Raw genomic sequence first — 12477 nt, forward strand, 5'->3', positions numbered from 1 at the left:
CAGGCAGATTGGTTTGCAGGGAGGTGACAAGTGCCAGCCAAAGCCTATAAAAGTCAGCCAGCTCCTGTTCTGGCTCAGTGACCTGGTTCCCCCCTCCCAGCACAGCCATCCCGGAGCAGAGACCATCGGTCCAGGGTGGAGACACCTGGTCCTGAGCAGGGACCCCAACCTCGGAGTCCAGACCCCAGATCCAGAGAAGAGATCTTTTGTCTGGAGCAGGAACCCCAAAACAGAGCAGAGACCCCGGAGCAGAGACCTCAGAACATCCCCTTCCCCAGCCCCCAGGCTTTGCAGCGATGACCGGCAAAACTGCACCTCCAGCCAAAAAACCGGCTCCGGCAGCGGCCAAGAAAAAGGCAGCGCCAGCCCCGAAGGGAGAAGCAGCCCCGAAAGAAGCAGCAGCCCCGAAGGAAGCAGCAGCCCCGAAGGAAGCAGCAGCCCCAGCTGCTGAAGAGCCCCCAGCCCCTGAGCAGCCCCCAGCCCCCACAGACGAAGCCACTCCCCTCCCCACAGAAGCTGGAGCAGAAGCGACTCCAGCACCTGCAGAAGGTTCCCCAGCTCCCCCAGCTGAGCCCCCAGCCCCAGCCCCCGAGCCTAAACCAGAGAAACCAAAGGAAGGTGAGTGGGGAGCTCTGGAGTGGGGAGGGGAGATAAGCAAGGCTTGGAGGGGGCATGTGCAGGGGAGAAGGGGCAGAGGGATGAAGTCATCAAGGATATTTTTGCAGTGGGATAGGGCTGGGGATTAGGAGGATGGGTGGACTGAAGACAGACCTGGAGGTTGAGCAATTGCCCTCCAAGAGCCCTGGTACTTGAGCCCTGCCCTCACCACTGCGGGTTTGTTACAGAGCCGCCCAGCTGCCCCTTGTCTTTGGCCGTGGAAGAAGTGAGTGAAAACTCATTCACGCTGACCTGGAAAGCCCCAGAGCAGACGGGCCGGGCAGGCCTGGATGGATACGTGGTGGAGATCTGCAAAGATGGAAGTAGGTTTGGTCTTTCCTGTCTGTCAAGCATGGAGAGATGTGTGCGGTTGTGGGGTGGGATGGAGCTGGGTGGAACGCAGCAGAGCATTTCCTCCAGCAACAATTCCCTTTCTTTGCCCAAATGGATCCATTTAGAATGGTTATTTCTTATCCATGGACAAACAGGGCATCCCATTGGCTTCAGACAGCAGTGATGTCTTTAGCAGGGGCTTGGAGCAGGCTTAGTGTCACTGCTGTGTCCAGCTCGAGTGTGGAGCAGAGACCAACACACCTTCTGGGCATGGTCTCTGATGAACTCCAGATCTGCAGAGACCTGGGACTGGGATGGTAATCCAAGAAAACAGGAGGAAAAACTCAATTCTCCCATGTTTGCCCAAAATGAAGCATAGAAGGAATGCGGATACGGAGGATGAGGAAGGAAAGGGTCCTGGGCGTGTGTCAGCCAACTTGATGGTGTTTGGAAAGAGGGTGGCTGTGGTGGATGGAGGTGGGCTGGGAGGTGGCAGCAATTGTCCAGCAATTGTCCATGGCTCTCCAGTTGCATTGTTGGGTGGTGGAATGGAGTGGGTGGATAAGATTCATGTTTTGGGCAGTCTCTTGAAGCCCTGCTGGGCTTTGGGGTGAGAGTGAAGGGTCTGTGTGGCTGGGGGGATCCGCAAGAGGAGGCTGGGCTGGAGTGGTTTGGGAGACTCAGGTGGCCTCAGGGAACTTGACCCTCAGCTGTTTAGCTTGTGGCACACAGGATGGACACATTCCTGGCTGTGGGAGGCTTCCATCGCTGGGCTGGGGTGGAGAGGTTACCACAAGTGGGTGGGATGCGTGAGGAGGGCCTTGCATGGGACAAGGAAGGATGCATCCATTCCTGGAGGGATCTGTCTGACAGCCACCCAAAGGGCTCAGTCTGGATGCTCTCCTGGCTTGTTTTGGGTCTGCTGGAGTATGGGAGAACTCCAGTCCCTCAGTCATCATCATGGGGCCATGGGACTGCTGTATTTGGGCTGGTACAAGACTCTGGTTGGCTAAAATATGGTGAGATTTGAGTGAGGGCTGATTTGAGCAATGCCAGTGGTGAAGGGAAAGAGGATCTGGTGGGATTTGGCTGCTCCAATGGCATTGACAGGAAAATCTTGTTCTGAAGGTGCACATGGGGGCTTGGCACACCCTGGCACATGTGGGTCACTCTCACTGCCCACACGGGACACCCAGTCCTTGGGGGACCAGGGCAGTTTATTTTCTGAATGAGAAACACCTTGAGAGGTTTGGCACACGGCAAGGCCATGTTAGCTGGGGCTGGGGGAGGGCTGGGCTCTGGGTTGAGTTTGAGACAACCCTTCCAAGCAGGAAGAACATTTGGAGAGGTCCATCCAGCTGGGGGCAGGTCCTGAGCAGACCTTGCCCAGTGTGGAGGAGTTTGTGGGGGCCATGGTGAGTCCCGGTGTTGTCCTGGGGCAGTGAGAGGAGCAGAGGGGCCGGCAGGGAGCTCCAAGGATCTTTCCTTTCAGAAATGCACCTGGTCAGCAGGGATGTGTTCGCTGGCCCCATGCCTTTTCTTGCTTGCAAATGTCCTCATGCACCAATGCTGAGCTTCTGCCAGCACTTCATACCCCACGCTCCTTGGCAGGGGGGCCAACCTCCCCTCCAAGGTCCCTTTTTCTGCTGATGCCCCAAAAATCATTCCACCTTTCTGAGGAAGAGGTTCTTTGCCTCTGGGTCTCCCCCCCTGGGCCGTGATCCTGCTGCTCAGGGTGTGTCAGTCTGTCCATGGCACATCCAAAATGCTGTGCTGCGTCTGTTGCAGGTTCAGACTGGAAAGCTGTGAACCAGGAGCCTTTTCTTTCCACCCGCTACACAGTCCCAAACCTCAGCTCTGGGGACAAGATCCATGTGAGGGTGGTGGCTGTCAGTGCCAGCGGAGCCAGCGTCCCGGCCGCTCTGGAGCAGCCAGTGCTCATCAGGGAGATCCTCCGTGAGTACTGCCCCTGAAGGAGAATTCCTGGCTGGAATCCCCGGCCATCCCTGCAGCCTGAGCAGCCTCTCACAGTCCAGTCCAGCCTTTGACAGATGTTATTCTCAATGACTGGGTCAAATTCCCTCAGGACAAGCTTCCTGACCTCACCAATCTTGCTGATGGTGAAGCTTTGGGGGTGAAGGACCCAAAGGGCAAAGCCACATTTTCCCGTTTCATGGCAGGAATCCAGAATCTGCCTCCCCCTGAGCTTGTCTCCTCCCCTTGGCCGTGTCACATCCCAAATATGCCACGCCACACATTGGACAGCTTTGTTTATTTAGCTCAGGGAAGTCAAGAGCTGGTTGTCTGGAGCATGGGAACTTTAATCATGCTGAACTCGCTAATGAATGAGTTGCTCCCATGCTTAGCAGGACTCACATTCCTCCCGGGGTGCTGCCAATTTGCTGAGGCTGATGCAGGAGGGCAGGGCCAGCTTGCACTCAGCAAACAGCAAATACAGACTCATTTTGCCTTTAGAAGGAATTATTAATGCTCAAGTTTTCCTGTTATTCAACACATCAGATTTTTCAGCTGCTTAAAAATAGTAATACTAACAAAAGTTATTCCATGAACCACCAGCTTTTCATAGGAAAAGGCTTGGAGAATATCAGCCTGTGGAAAGGGTCTTGCAGGGTCTTCTCAGTGTGCTCGGAGGAGGTGGATGTGGCTTAGGGGAGTGGCTGGGCCTGTTCACCTCTGACCTCAAAACCATCCCACCAAACCTCATAGAACTGGGAAAACTGGGGTGTGAGGGACTGACATGAGATGACAAATGCACAGCTCGTGCTTCCCACACCCCATCCCTGCTGCCTGAGCTTTGTCCCAGCCAGATGTACAGGTGTAAAACCCAAAGAGCTGAGAGACCCACACACAACTTGATCTACTGGGTTTTCCTTCCTTCCCCTTCTCCTTCCCCTCCCTCCCCTTCCCCTTCTCCTTCCCCTTCCCCTTCCCCTTCCCCTTCCCCTTCCCCTTCCCCTTCCCCTTCCCTTTCCCCTTCCCCATGCCCTCCCCTTGCCCCTCCCCTTGCCCTTCCCCTTGCCCTTCCCCTTCCCTTCCCCTTGCCCTTCCCCTTGCCCCTCCCCTTCCCCTTCCCCTTCCCCTTCCCCTTTCCCTCCCCTCCCCATCTGTTGCCTCCGGGCCTTCACATTTTCTCCAGGCCTGCATTTTGTACATCTCACCAGTTCATTTATAGCACCCCAGGGGATTTTAAATAGCAGCAATTGGACAGCACAGAGCTTAACAACAGGTGGGATGAGTGGGCTTGGGAGGTGGAGAGGGACAAGGAGAAACCAGATGAAGGATCAGTATGGGAGTCACACTTTGCAGGGAGCAAGGGCAGGAAAGAGCCTTCCCACCATGGCACCGTGTCACCTGGGCCACCGACCTCAGCTCTGAGGAGCTGGGGAGAACACCCCTGAATTACCATTCCTCCCCTGTGGTCAGGTTTCCCGGCCCTGCTGAGACAGATGAGCCCAAGTGGCAGCACTGGGGGATGGATCCCTGCAGAAATTGCAGCACGAGCAGAGCAGGGACCATCTCAGCTGTCAGAGGGGCCTGGCCCTGTGCTCCCCAGCCCTCACAGCTGTTTGGCTCAGGCCCGGTTTATTCTGGCCGGGCCCCTCCCCAGGGTTAAGCTCGTGCACATTTAACCCGGGCACAGACTCCCAGCTCCTTTATGAGGGGCTCCAGAGGGATCCCTGGCTGGCGCTGAGCCAGCAGAGCTACACGGCTTCCATTCGCCCGGGGAAGGGGACACGCTCCATGAGCACTCTCCAGCAGGGTTTTTGCTTGGCTTTGTTATGCTCCCTTGGGGACGTTTGCCTTTGTCATGAGCCTGGGGTTTCCACAGCTGTGGTGTGACCAGGCACCTCCTTCGTGTCTCAGTGGGCTGGAGTGCACAGGGAAGGTGGAGGTCCAGCCTTGTCCTTGCTGGAAGCTGGGCCTCTGGAAAGTTGGGGGGAGAGATATTTCCCAGCTGGGAGATGCTGTTCCCTGCCTTGTTCCCATACAGGTTGTGCTGTGGCTCTTCTGGTTAAGCCCATGTTGTCTCTATGGGCTCCAGGGGGTGAATGATCCATCAGAATGCTGCCTTCGGGTTGGTGACCTGGGATCTCGGGCATGGGCATCACTGTGGGGTACAGGTGATGGGATAGGCTAGCACAGCCCTGCAGGGGAGCAGCACCGTCCAGGAGATGAGAGGGAGAAGGTGACTGTGTTTGGGTGGGTTTTCTTGGTGGCCAAGCAGGGGTGTGTATCGAGGGGGGTCAGCCAGCTGGGGAATGGGAGTTCCTTGTCTCACAATGTGAATTCCTGGTCCCCAGAGCTCCCGAGGATCCGCATGCCTCGGCACCTGCGGGAGACTTACATCAGGCACGTGGGGGATGCTGTGAACATCATGATCCCCTTCCAGGTAGGTGGGTGATTTGGGCTTTAATCCCTTGGGCATTTCCCTCCAGGTTGCTCCTGCAGGTTAGCTCATGGGTCCAACTGTGCTCTGACTTGGCCTGGTCCCTGTGTCTTGCGGGCCAAGGGTAGGTGATGGGGTGGGAATGTCTCTCCTTTTCCTGCCCAGACCCCATTTTTCCCCTGCTACATCTTTATTGATGATGCTGCAATGGGACAACCCCAAACACATCAGGGCATGGGCTGGCTGTTGCTGCTGTCTCAGCCAGTAAGTCCAGTTCAGCTCATGCTCCTGGCCAGGATCTGGCCACATCACTTGGGACCCCACAGCACAGCACTGGGGTTCCTTGAGGGGACCCAGCTGCCTTTGGAGCAGGGCAGCCTCAGGGCTGTGATGGGGGAGAAGTGCTGACACTGGTGGGTTAGGCTGGAGGTCATCTCCTCAGCTGATCTCTCTCATCCTGTCTGGGACATCACCAGAGCATCTCCACTGTGGCAGCTGGCTCTGAAATGTGTTGGCCAAGCAGGGGGCATGAGAGGCCCCTGAGCTGAGGGACTTGTCCATGCCATGTCTCACAGACAGTTGGGACTCTGTGCTGGCTGTGCTCCAGGCATGAACTTTCCCTGTGTGCTGAGTTCAAGCCCTGCTGCTAAGCTGGATCTTGGGCTCAGCACCTGGGCCATGAGAGCACAGCTCTGCCCTGGCAAGTAAAGCTGGGCTTGCTCCGTGAGGACCCTGGGGAGCCAGCATGTTCCAGCCTCACCCCTGGAGCCTGAGGGCTTCCCATCAGTGAGTCTGACAGGAATCAGCTGCAGCTTCTTTCCCGGGGACTGCTGGATGGGAGAAGTGGCACCCGGGCTGCTGCTGCCCAGAGCAGGGTGGCTCTGCCACCCATCCTTCCCAGCAGGACCTGCTGGGACCATGTGCCCGAGTGGCTCCTGACCTGCCTCTTGCTCCAGGGAAAGCCTCAGCCCGAGGTGAGCTGGACCAAGGAAGGGCAGCCTCTGGACACCAACCGCATCAACATCCGCAACACGGCTCGGGACACCATCTTCTACATCCGCCAGGCCCAGCGCGGGGACTCGGGCAAGTACGAGCTCACCGTGCAGATCAACGGAGCCGAGGACAAGGCTACCCTGGACATCCAGGTGGTTGGTGAGCTGAGGATGGGACCCTGCAGGGTCACTCTGGGGCTCATTTCTCCTCCTTAGCTGGGTAGGTCTTGTTCTGGGCGGGATGTGATGGGACAGCAACAAGGCAAGGGACCCTGGAGTCTCTGTTCCAGTGGGATCCTCAACAGGATCATGCAGGTGAACCCCTCTGGTTGGGGATGCAGTTTCTGCCAGCCCTTGCCCCGCGCAGCTTCTCATCCCTTGTGTGCTGCACCAGGGTGAGAAGAGATGAAAAACGAGGTGAAGGGATGGTCAAGGTACAGAATGTGGGTGGAGCAAACCGGGATGTCACCCTGAGGGTGTTTGTGTTTGCAGAGCCACCCGGCCCTCCCCAGAACCTGAAGCTGGTGGATGTGTGGGGCTTTAATGTGGCCCTGGAGTGGACTCCCCCTGTGGACAACGGGAATTCTGAGATCAAGGGCTACAGGGTGCAGAAGTCAGACAAGAAGAGTGGGGTGAGCCTGGGTACTCCTGCTGCTGGGGATGCCCTGATGGGAGAGGGGCAGCTGCACTCCCTGCCTCCCCCCACACCTTCTCCATCCTTGTCACAGCCTGTCTTTTCTCTTTTTTCCTCCTTTTTCCCTCCCAGAAATGGTTCACGGTGCTGGAGCGCTGCACCCGCACCAGCTGCACCATCTCCGACCTCATCATCGGCAACACCTACTCCTTCCGAGTGTTCTCCGAGAACATCTGCGGGCTCAGCGACAGCGCTGCCGTCGCCTCTGGGGTGGCCTGCATCGAGAAGACAAGTGGGGACACGTCCCTGGCTGAGGGGCTGGGGAGGGTGGTGGCCAAGAGGGGTCCTGACCAGTGGGCCAGTGGGGCTTCCTCGGAGTTGTGCTGATGCTGCTGGGCCAGTCCCCAGGACAAGACCAGCAGGGGTGAGGCTGAGCACCCCCAAGGTCCAGAGGTCCCCTACCCCCCTTCTGCACCTCATTTCTCTTTTGGGGAAAGCTTGTGCTGTGCTCAGCCCCCTGGGAGGAACCAAGGCATGGACATCCCTGGGAGGAGATGGAAGCAGGAGCTGGGAAGGGTCAGAACAGCCCTGGCTTTGGCCCTGCAGCTCAGGGCCAAATCTCCAGCCAGCCCTGCTCTCCTTGCATCTAATTCCATCCTTCCCCCTGGTAGCACACAGTGACCTGAGGTCTCTGCCACATGCAGATATTCCCTCCAGCTCTTATTTCTGTGCACTGAGATTTGAGGATGGACTGGGAGATCCAGAGTGTGCCTGGCCTGGGTCTGACCTGCTGCACACAGGATGTGTCACAGTGGGTTTGGGGATTGGCATCCCCCCTGCTCCTTGCAGGACCAGGGCACTACCATGGCATGAGTGCATGAGGAAACAGGGCTGTCTGAGCTCAGGGCCACGTCCTTGGGTCAGGCCAGGTGACATCTGGCCTCTTACGTGAGGGAACAGAAGTGGTTTTGGGTACTTTGTGCTGAATCCCTGTGTTGGTCAGCCCAGGAGCCTGAGCTCTGCCTCAGCTAGAATTCATTATTTCCTCAGAAGCCACTTACCAGCCAGAGAAGATCCCCCAGCGGGACATGATGGAGCCTCCAAAGTTCACGCAGCCCCTGACAGACCGAACGACTACGCGGGGCTACAGCACTCACCTCTTCTGCTCCGTCCGGGGCTTCCCCCAGGTCAGTGCTTCCTCCATGGGCAGCACCACCCTGGCCCGGGGACATCAGTGGGGTTTTTTGAAAGGAAGCTGGAAGTGTCTGGGAGATGGTTGGTGCTGTTGGATTAGGGTTGGATTGAGGTTAAGAGCTGCCCTCTGAGTCAAACTGGGGCACATTCAGGCTGTTTCTGCATGGAGATGGGAGACTGGTCTTAAATCAAGCCATGTCTTGTTTCCTCTGTGCTGGGGGAGGAAGGGTGGAGCAGTGGTTAGGGCTCACAAGTGGGAGATTTGGATCTTCAGAATACTTCTGGCTGTGAATCCCACCATGGCCACAAGCTTCAGGCAGGGCAAGGCAAAGACAGAGAGAGGTGGCTGCATTTTGGGGCCAGTTAGACTTCTCATTTCTCTCCCTGCTTTAAACTTTCAGCCCAAAATCATCTGGTTGAAAAATCAGATGGAGATCCGGGAAGACCCCAAATACATAGCGCTGATTGATCAGGGCGTGTGCTCGCTGGAAATCCGCAAACCTGGCCCTTTCGATGGGGGTGTCTACACCTGCAAGGCTGTGAACCCCCTGGGGGAGGCCTCAGTAGACTGCAAACTGGATGTGAAAGGTGAGATTGGCTGAGGGGAAGGAGGAGCAGGAGCCCTTGCCTTGCCCTGTCTTTTCCTTGTCCCACTTTCCCGGTGCTCTGTTTTGTCCCTGTTTTGTGTTGATCTTGGTTGTGAGGGAGCCTGAGGACACTGGGCAGCCCTGTGGAGCTGCAGCTTTGGGCTTCTTGGGTTTATGGTCTTGAAGCATCTTGAAATCACCTTTCCTTATTCATGGGGAAAAAAAGGGAGAGGAAACCAGAAATGGCAGAGCCAGAGGAGCTGCTGGAGGCCTGGCCCAGCGCTGGCTGCCCCCGCTCCTGTCCCAGGCGTGGGGGGTGTGTGTCAATCTCCTCCCCTGCACCTGGGCTGCTCTGATTTATGTCTCGGGATCCTGCCTGCACTTCCCAGCTCACATTTCCCTGCCTCAGCAGAGCATCTGGAGCAGCCCTTGGACAGACCTGCCCCGCCTTGCTCCGCACGGCCCCTCCTCAGCCCATGGGAGGATCACTGCCCGCACACCCTCTGCGTGTTCCTGTGCCGGCCACGTGTCCTTAAACACTTCTATTTCCCCTCCCGTGGCTTCTGAGCACACTCTTGCCCCCAGACACCCTCTGCCCCACTTCCCATGCAGGCAGGGTTCCAATCTGGCAGTCCCAGCACCTCAGTCCCTGTGGAAGCTCCAGGGCTGTTGGTGTGGCACAGGGTATGTGGCACAGGGTATGTGGCATGGGGTGAGTGCTCAGCTCTGTGGGAGCTGCTGCTGGACCCTCCAGGAGCGCTGACCCAGCCAGCCCAGCTCCTGCAGCCCCACAGGCCCATCCCCAGTGCAGCCGTGCAGGGGCTCGGTAGAGTCACAGAACAATGGAATGGTCTGGGTGGGAAGGGACCTCAAAGCTCATCCCATTCCTACCCCCTGCCATGGGCAGGGACACCTTCCACTAGCCCAGGGTGCTCCAAGCCCCATCCAGCCTGGCCTTGGGCACTGCCAGGGATTCAGGGGCAGCCCCAGCTGCTCTGGGCACCCTGTGCCAGGGCCTGCCCACCCTCCTTCCCAATATCCCATCTATCCCTGCCCCCTGGCAGTGGGAAGCCATTCCCCCTTGTCCCGTCACCCCATCCCTTGTCCCCAGTCCCTCTCCAGCTCTCCTGGAGACCCTTTAGGCCCTGGAAGGGGCTCTGAGCTCTCCCTGGAGCCTCCTCTTCTCCAGGTGAACACCCCCAGCTCTCCCAGCCTGGTTCCAGAGCAGAGGGGTTCCAGCCCTTGGAGCAGCTCCGTGGCCTCCTCTGGACTCGCTGCAGCAGCTCCAGGTCCTTCCTGTGCTGGAACCCAGGGCTGGAGGCAGCTCTGCAGGTGGGGTCTTACCTGAGCAGGGCAGAGGTGCAGAATTCCCCTTCCCTGCTGCCCACGCTGGGGGCTCAGCCCGGTTGGCCAAGGAGGATGAGCTGGGCATTGTGCTGGGGACACAGAGCACCTGGGAGTCTCCCAGACCTGGCTGGAGCAGGCAGTGATGGTGGTGTGTGGGATTGCTTGGAGCAGGTGTGTGCAGGGATGGGGCGTGCAGGTGCACGTTGGGGTGAGCACACAGGCACTTTTGGGAGTCAAAGGGGGAGTAAGACAAGGGGAGTTCAGGGGGCTTTTGTTTTCTGTGCTCTCCTGCAGTGCCCAAGTGAGGACAGATCGGAGGACAAGACAAAGAGCAAGGTAGGTCTGGGCTGAGGCACCAGGATGGAGGGAGGGTGGATCACTTCAGGGGGCTGGAGTGGGCTGAGTGTCCTGGATTAGCCTTTGTCACCTGCTGATGGAGTCCCAGCTCGGGTCTTCCTTGTCCCATGGCTGGAGATGCATGGGTGGGGTGGGATGGTGAACCTGAGGGAAACCTGTCCCCTGGTGAGGTGGAGGGAGGGCTGTAGATGTGGCTGGGTTTGTCCTGCGTTAGAGCCGTGGCAGGGACATGTTTCCCCCTCATCCCTGACCAGGGCTCTCTTGGTGCCCTCGCAGGACTCGGATCTCATTCCTTTTCCCAGGTGGATCCTGCAGCTGCTGGGCAGTGGTGGGGCAGGTGCTGATGCCCCTGGCCATGGTCTCTGCTGCCTGCTGGGCTGCCCCTCCCTGGCAGTGCTTTGGGGGCTGCACCTCAGCCTGCCATGGCATGGCCCTCTCTGAACCTGTCATTAGCTGTGACAATAAAACAAACCCACCTGAGGGGCTTCGGTCCTAATAAAAGCCACCAAACCCCTCTGTCCTGCTTTTTGTGGGGTTGGCTTGGGTGGGGGGAGGTGGAGAGCTGCCAGGGCTGCTGTGGGGTCATGTAGGATCCCACCCAACTGAGGGTGGAGGAGATGGGTCTTGAGCTTGGAAACGAAGGACCAGCTTTATGAAGCACACATTACTGAACCAGAAGGAGCCCAACAAGGAGAAGGAGAATGCGGAAAGATTTCCTTCTGGAGCAGGGGCATTATTCTGGCTGGGGAAAAAGAAATGCCACATCAGTGCTGTGGCATCTTAATGCTTCTTTACTGAAGCACAGTTTTTTATCCACACCGGTGAGGCAGTGATCCAGCCAGGAGCTGTCACCTCCCCACGGTGGCTGCAGGACATGTTGATGCACTGTCGAGAGGAGGGGATTTGTCCCTGTGAGCTGGTGGCTCATGTGCAGGATGAGTCATCCCTTGAGCAGACACTGGGTGTTACCAGAGCCCAGAGGGACCCATGGAGCTCATGGACACCCGGGCTCGGCAGCTCAGGGTGACCTCTCCACCAGCACCGCCTCCCCCTCGGTCTGCAGGCACGCGGGCAGGAGCTCTCCCAGCTGTGTGCCAGCTCCGTCATGGGGCCAGACCCACATCCTGCCCATGTCCTGGCTGGCCCTGGCACTGCCAGTGTAGATGCAAATCCAGCCTGGCATCTGCAGATTGGAGCCCATCCCACCCTTGGTGCCACGGAGAGCAAAGCCGGGCAGTGGCGGTGATTAAGCAGACCCCTCTGCACCATCTCTCCTGCAGCCCCTCTGCTTTGTCCCCATCTGTCCCCAGGCACCTTCAGCCCAAGCTGAAGCCCAGGGGCTCAGCACTGGCACAGCACCGTCCCCCCCAGGGTTGTTTCCACCATCAGAGGGCATTGTCGTATTAATTTTATCCCACTGCTGGTCGGGATGGATTCTTGAGGTGGTTGGGGGTGGTGGTGTTGCCACAGGCTGGAGGTTGCAGTCCCAGCTGGCACGTGGCGAGCTTGTTTTCCCTGGCATGCTCACACCTGGCCCTGGACACTGCTGTGGGTGTCCTGCCCCCCTTGGTGTTCCTGGCACCTGGGCACGTGGCTTTGGCCAGTGGGATTCTTTCAGGGCCAGGGTCTGGAAGCAGGCTGTGAGCTGATCTCCAGGAGTCTGTCATGCTGCACACTGTGCCCTTTCCAGGCCCTTATCTCAGTCCTGCAGGGCACAGACTGTTGTAACCCCACAGGGGATTGAGGTGGGCGACAACATCCACTTTTAGTGAGGACTCCCCGGGAAAGGTCTGGAGAGCACAGAGTGGAAAAATCCACTGAATGTTATTTTTAATGGAGCAACCATTCCCCATGCTTTTAATTTATGAGCATCCCAGTCACCAGGTTCCTGGGCACCTTAGCAAGGATCAGACCAAAGCGTCAGTTCCAGGAAAGCAGCAGAAATAAGATGCAAGTGGGAGTCAGAGC

General features: G+C 57.9%; 1 protein-coding gene across 2 annotated transcripts; it reads left to right on the forward strand.

Moving 5' to 3' along the window:
- Positions 1–24: 24 nt before the first annotated feature.
- Positions 25–11023, forward strand: MYBPH (myosin binding protein H). 2 transcript variants are annotated; one of them, XM_048328032.1, is made up of 11 exons: positions 25–618; positions 846–980; positions 2779–2946; positions 5313–5401; positions 6355–6550; positions 6883–7022; positions 7157–7316; positions 8075–8211; positions 8620–8806; positions 10447–10488; positions 10786–11023. In XM_048328032.1, exons 1-10 carry the CDS (start codon positions 297–299, stop codon positions 10455–10457), a joined length of 1545 nt encoding a protein of 514 aa, XP_048183989.1. In that variant the 5' UTR covers positions 25–296; the 3' UTR covers positions 10458–10488; positions 10786–11023. The 2 variants fall into 2 exon arrangements, with proteins under 2 accessions (XP_048183989.1, XP_048183988.1); XM_048328031.1 differs by having other exon boundaries at positions 10812–11023.
- Positions 11024–12477: the final 1454 nt, after the last annotated feature.

Source organism: Corvus hawaiiensis, chromosome 24 (genome assembly GCF_020740725.1).
Source record: "Corvus hawaiiensis isolate bCorHaw1 chromosome 24, bCorHaw1.pri.cur, whole genome shotgun sequence".
In the NCBI taxonomy this organism is placed as follows: Eukaryota; Metazoa; Chordata; class Aves; order Passeriformes; family Corvidae; genus Corvus; species Corvus hawaiiensis.